General features: G+C 35.9%; 1 protein-coding gene across 1 annotated transcript in view; it reads right to left on the bottom strand.

Moving 5' to 3' along the window:
- The window catches only part of LOC137649516 (uncharacterized), a 108,102-nt gene that overhangs the window by 46,630 nt on the left and 55,472 nt on the right, over window positions 1-6,000 (bottom strand). Inside the window, exon 4 of the mRNA XM_068382500.1 lies at window positions 3,542-3,728. Within this exon, the coding sequence (XP_068238601.1) occupies window positions 3,542-3,728 (187 nt within the window). The remainder of the gene's footprint in view (window positions 1-3,541; window positions 3,729-6,000) is intronic.

Genomic DNA, 6,000 nt, shown 5'->3' with positions numbered 1-6,000 from the left:
TTTTTACCTTAATTATAGAATTTTCAAGTAATAGATTACAAAGAGTAGCTGTTGATAAGTAAATTGTTTACCAAAGAATTTTCATCACCTGATTTTAGTTGAAAATACAATGAAACTATATTTTTCCATTAATTCCTTGTCTTGATTGCAGGTTCTCTTAACAAAAAACTCTAAAATTAGTATATGGTGCAAGTTATGAGAGGTGCAAGTTATGAGAGGTGAAGTTAGATTTCCACCAAACTCAAAATTTGATTGTTAATACAGTATTTCTAGGACATTGGATTCTCTTACCCAAATCTTGTCAAAGATAATGTTTCAATTACTAAAAGCAACACATCTACAATTCTAGGTGTCCTTGATACCAAATTAACTTTAAAAACATGTCTGATTTAGCTCTATTTCAAATAATAAAAAGTGGCTTAATAAAAGACAGGCTATCACAAATTTTCAAAGTACATTGTACTTTTATTAGCCATACAAACCTGAGTTCTTCAATTTAGGAGACACTTTCAGAACAAACTGGAATTGGCTATTAAAGCTAGATAACAACTACCCTGCTTCTCATAAGTCCTGCTATGAATGAGGATGTTATGATATTCAGGTAATAAAAGTTTGTGGAAGGCATAAATTCTATTTGTTCGATCTACTGGAATCCAGACTTAGATGATTCTATCTTCAATTGTCTTTCTTTCATGATGACAAAAAAAAAGTTTCTTTTATTGTTGTTGGTGATTTCAACACTCACCATAGGGAGTGGTTAAATTTGGTTTCTACTAATTGTCATGGCTTAAGGGGCCCAGCCGGTATCCCAATATATTGGGGTATAGGAAGAAAAACACGAAATCCTGAAAAAATTCACTGAGCTTCATAAGGCAATGGACAATGCGTATACAAAATATTTTGTTAAAATTCCTCTTACTTTCATAGTTACAGGGTAATTAGTAAAAGTAACTTAATAAACTAAAAAAAAAAATTATACCCTACAAAAAAAATGCAGTATTTCTTGTTATCGTAAATTTTGATAATCATTACATTTTAATATCAAACAAATTGTGAGCAATGGCATCTGTATAGATTCCAATGGTCACAAGACGATGTATTAAATGGTAATTACACACCCTTTGACCTTCAGTTGTAGCACCAAGCTCATAGAGTACACGTTTGAGTTTGACCTCTGACATTCACTTGTTTTTGTCTGTATTGCTTGGTTTTGGCAAGAATTTCATCATGCTAAAGAGGAAAGGACAATTTCAACATCTCCCTAACATATGGAAGAAGAAAATTTGCTCTAATAAGAGTTCAGAAATGGGTAATATCAGCAAAATTAGCGGAGTTAGTGAAGTAGAGAGATGATAAAGGAGAGACCGTCTTGCCTAAAGAAGCAAGATATTGAGCAAAGGGATCTTCATTTATGATTAAATTATGATAAATAAATTTGTTTTGTTTTATGAATATCCAAAAAGGAACATAAAATTCATATTAATCATGATTTATTAATAATGTCTTTGTAAAAATACAAAGAAAAGCTTTGAATGCTCAAATCTCAAAACTATACTTATTGACCTTCAAATTCTATCTTCTCCCTTATTTTAAAGATAAAGCATTGAAATTTGGTATATAACTTAGAAAGATATTATAAAACAATCAAGTGTTGCATTTTTTCCAATATTTGTTTCATATTTTTTCTTTTTTTTCCTGGTTTATAGGATTTATTTTTTTAACCATAATGAAAAAATTCATATCTAACAAAAAATAACTTTTTGAAACTCATTTGATTGGAAGTCTACATCAGGTCTATATAGGGTAATAAAATCCCAGGTCTTAATATCATTTAACAAGGAAGATAGGATTTGAAAAACACTCATTTTCAGGATAAATCGCCTGGTGTCACTAAACCGAAGGTCAGAGGTAAAAATCCTATGCTGTTGGGAGATGTCCAAAGTCACCTTATTAAATGGTATGAATATCAAACTCCTGTCCTTCAAAAACGACATTAGCTGGCCGGCCCCCTTCAGTTATCTGTATGTTTTGCAAATTAGCAAGAAAAGGTTCTTTTAGCACTTCTTGGAGAATTGGCCATGTTATTCCATTAAGTAGATGTCTCTGTGGTAGCTCTAGTCCAGCTGATTACCTCTCAATTACTATAACTCCAACTTTATCTAAACTTTTTGAATGTCTTTTGCCAAAACATCTAAATAAGTATGCTGAAGGTATTCATCTGTTCCCTAGTTTGCAATTTGGCTTTTAAAGGCCTTGGAGCATGTGATGCCTTTCTTACGATCTCTAAAGTTGTCTAGAAATCCCTTGACCAAGGATAGGAAGTTCATATGATTGGCCTTGATTTTACTACTGCCTTTAAGTGTGTTAATCATCAGGCCCTTGTTTTCAAACTCAAAACAGTTTGAAGTAGGTGGGGCTTTTCTTAGCATCATTGTTGAAATATTGAGTAATAGGCTGCAAAGAGTTATTGTTGATGGGCACCATAGTGAGTATAGGAATGTGATATCTGGTGTTCCACAAGTTAGTATTCTTGGCCCATTACTTTTCATACTATATTCACATGATATGCAGTTTGGACTAGAAAACTAGCTCATTGCATATGCAGAAGATGCTTCTCTTTTTGCATAAATTCCATATCCTGAATGTAGATATGGCATTACTAAATCCCTTAATAGAGATCTAGCAAAAATTAGTGCACGGTGCAAATTACGGGCCATGAAGTTGAACTCTAACGACATTCTAGGTATGATTGTAAATAGGTCAAGGACAGTGGCTACCCAGCATCCAGATCTCAGCATTGATAATGCTTCTTTTACTTTATACGAATTTTAAAATTTTAAGTGTGATTCTTGAAGCAAATTCACTTTTGAGGAACACATTTGGTCTGTTTCTTCTTTGATTGAGAAAAAAATTTGCTTATTGAGAAAGACTTTTAAGATATTTAGTGAACAATCTCTTTTAAAGAAGTGTTTAAATTCTTTCATTCTGCCTTGTTTTGCATATTGTTCTCCTGACTAATCTTCAGCTGCTGAATCTTATATCAACTAGTTAGATGGTCTGTCTCTGACTAGAAAGGAGGCAAGGCTACTCACCCTGCACCTCACCCTCGTCAGTTGGATAACCACTCGTTATCCATCTTTAAACAATCGATTCCAGCTCACGCCAAAAACATTTCCCTAATCAAAGGACGAGGGTTTGTATGCAGCACTAAGAACAAATTGACAAACTTTACTTTGAAGGCATATCTATCACACTAAAATATCTGGTACAGTGTACCAAAATGTAATCCTCCATTACTAATGAATCCAGTATGCACAGAGAAATACTTTCTTCTAAAATAAACTGGTGAGTAAAATCTTATGTCCCATCCAGATAACTAATAGATATGCTACCGGGACGGTAGCATATCTATTAGTTATCTGACTTAGAGTCTCTGGGGACAGAAAGTTAGGTAGGGCTGTGATGTTTGGTGATGAGAAATGATGGAAATGTGAGAGAAGTGACAACAAAACTGGCAGGGACACTATTTGTGTGTACTTACTAATAGTTATTGCGAAGAGATGATCCTGTTGGGGAGTTGCAACAAATCCCTGAGCAGCTCCTTTGTTAAGACGAGCAATTCGTAATGAGATCAGGTTCTCTAACAACTGCTGCATCTTAACAGCATCAGTCTGTTTTTGTCTAACTTCTCCCAATATGGTGTCTGCTTCAGTCTTGATTGCAATTTCCTTTAAAATTTTAATAAAACTTAAATGGTATCTCAATCAAATATCCCATTAAACATTTGTAACAACAAAATCTCATCAACAAAAATTATATTTCAAGGCCCCTTCCAAGTTGCAGAATTCCAAGGATAATAGGCAACATAAACTCTACAGGTATAGAACTATAATTGTACTCTTAATATAAAATACACTACAGCTGTGAATGTATTGTACTTTACTGATTAAATGGTAAAGTGCATTAAATTCTTACACTGGCAGTATTAATATTCCCCTTCTCTTTCATATATGAGCGTACTTTTGAATATGCTGTACTAAGTTGAACTGCTGAGTATAAAACATACAAGGGTATTACACTTTTAATAAAAATAATTAAAATGCAAAAAATACACAAATCTACCACCAACACCTGCGAACTATTTGACGGAGAGATCATATTATACCCATAATGTATGAACACATGACCAATGGAAATCATCAAAAGTCCCTCAAAATATATACAGCATGTTTATGAAAAATGATATTTTAATTATAAAATAAATTTTTGAATATACTGTACTTACCCGGTGAATATATAATAGCTGCAACTCTGTTGCTCGACAGACAAAAAACAGTAAAAACTCGCCAGCGATCGCTATACAGGTTGCGGGTGTGCCCACCAGCGCCAACTGTCGGCCAGATACCACTCTCGATGTAAACAAAGACTCAATTTCTTCTCATCCCACTGCGTCTCTATTGGGGAGGAAGGGAGGGTCGTTTAATTTATATATTCACCGGGTAAGTATATTCAAAAATTTATTTTATAATTAAAATATCATTTTTAAATATTCAACTTAGCCGGTGAATATATAATAGCTGATTCACACCCAAGGAGGTGGGTAGAGACCAGTTAAATATGTTTACATCGTATAAGCTAAGAGTTTTTATTTCATTTTGGAAGTTATCAATATAACAAAAACAAAATAAATAGGTACCTGGTAAGGAAGTCGACTTAGACGATTACTCTGCCTTGTAAGTACGTCTTCCTTACGGAGCCTCGCGATCCTCTTAGGATGCTGACAGACCCCTAGGAGCTGAAGTATCAAGGGCTGCAACCCATACAACAGGACCTCATCAAACCCCTAATCTGGGCGCTCTCAAGAAATGACTTTGACCACCCGCCAAATCAACCAGGATGCGAAAGGCTTCTTAGCCTTCCGGACAACCCATAAAAACAACATTAAAAACATTTCAAGAGACAGATTAAAAGGATATGGAATTAGGGAATTGTAGTGGTTGAGCCCTCACCCACTACTGCACTCGCTGCTACGAATGGTCCCAGTGTGTAGCAGTTCTCGTAAAGAGACTGGACATCTTTCAAGTAAAATGACGCGAACACTGACTTGCTTCTCCAATAGGTTGCGTCCATTATACTTTGCAGAGATCTATTTTGCTTAAAGGCCACGGAAGTTGCTACAGCTCTAACTTCGTGCGTCTTAACCTTAAGCAAAGATCGGTCTTCCTCACTCAGATGTGAATGAGCTTCTCGTATTAACAATCTGATAAAGTATGACAAAGCATTCTTTGACATAGGCAAGGATGGTTTCTTAACTGAACACCATAAAGCTTCAGATTGGCCTCGTAAAGGTTTAGTACGATCTAAGTAGAACTTAAGAGCTCTAACAGGGCATAAGACTCTTTCTAGTTCATTACCTACGATCTCCGATAAGCTGGGAATATCGAAAGATTTAGGCCAAGGACGAGAAGGTAGCTCATTTTTGGCTAGAAAACCAAGTTGCAGAGAACAAGTAGCTTTTTCCGACGAAAATCCGATGTTCTTGCTGAAGGCATGAATCTCACTGACTCTTTTAGCCGAGGCTAAGCATACCAGGAAAAGAGTCTTAAGAGTGAGATCTTTCAGGGAGGCTGACTGTAAAGGCTCAAACCTGTCTGACATGAGGAATCTTAGGACCACGTCTAAATTCCACCCAGGAGTAGCCAAACGACGCTCCTTAGTGGTCTCAAAAGACTTAGGGAGGTCTTGCAGATCTTTATTGTTGGAAAGATCTAAGCCTCTATGCCGGAAGACCGATGCCAACATGCTTCTGTAGCCCTTGATAGTGGGAGCTGAAAGGGATCGTTCTTTTCTCAGGTATAAGAGAAAATCAGCTATTTGGGCTACAGAGGTACTGGTCGAGGATACAGAAACTGACTTGCACCAGTCTCGGAAGACTTCCCACTTCGATTGGTAGACTCTAATGGTAGACGCTCTCCTTGCTCTAGCAATCGCACTGGCTGC

Source organism: Palaemon carinicauda, chromosome 11 (assembly GCF_036898095.1).
Source record: "Palaemon carinicauda isolate YSFRI2023 chromosome 11, ASM3689809v2, whole genome shotgun sequence".
In the NCBI taxonomy this organism is placed as follows: domain Eukaryota; kingdom Metazoa; phylum Arthropoda; class Malacostraca; order Decapoda; family Palaemonidae; genus Palaemon; species Palaemon carinicauda.
The sequence above is the reverse complement of the archived record's forward strand: the minus strand, read 5'-3'. Positions and strand labels throughout refer to the sequence as shown.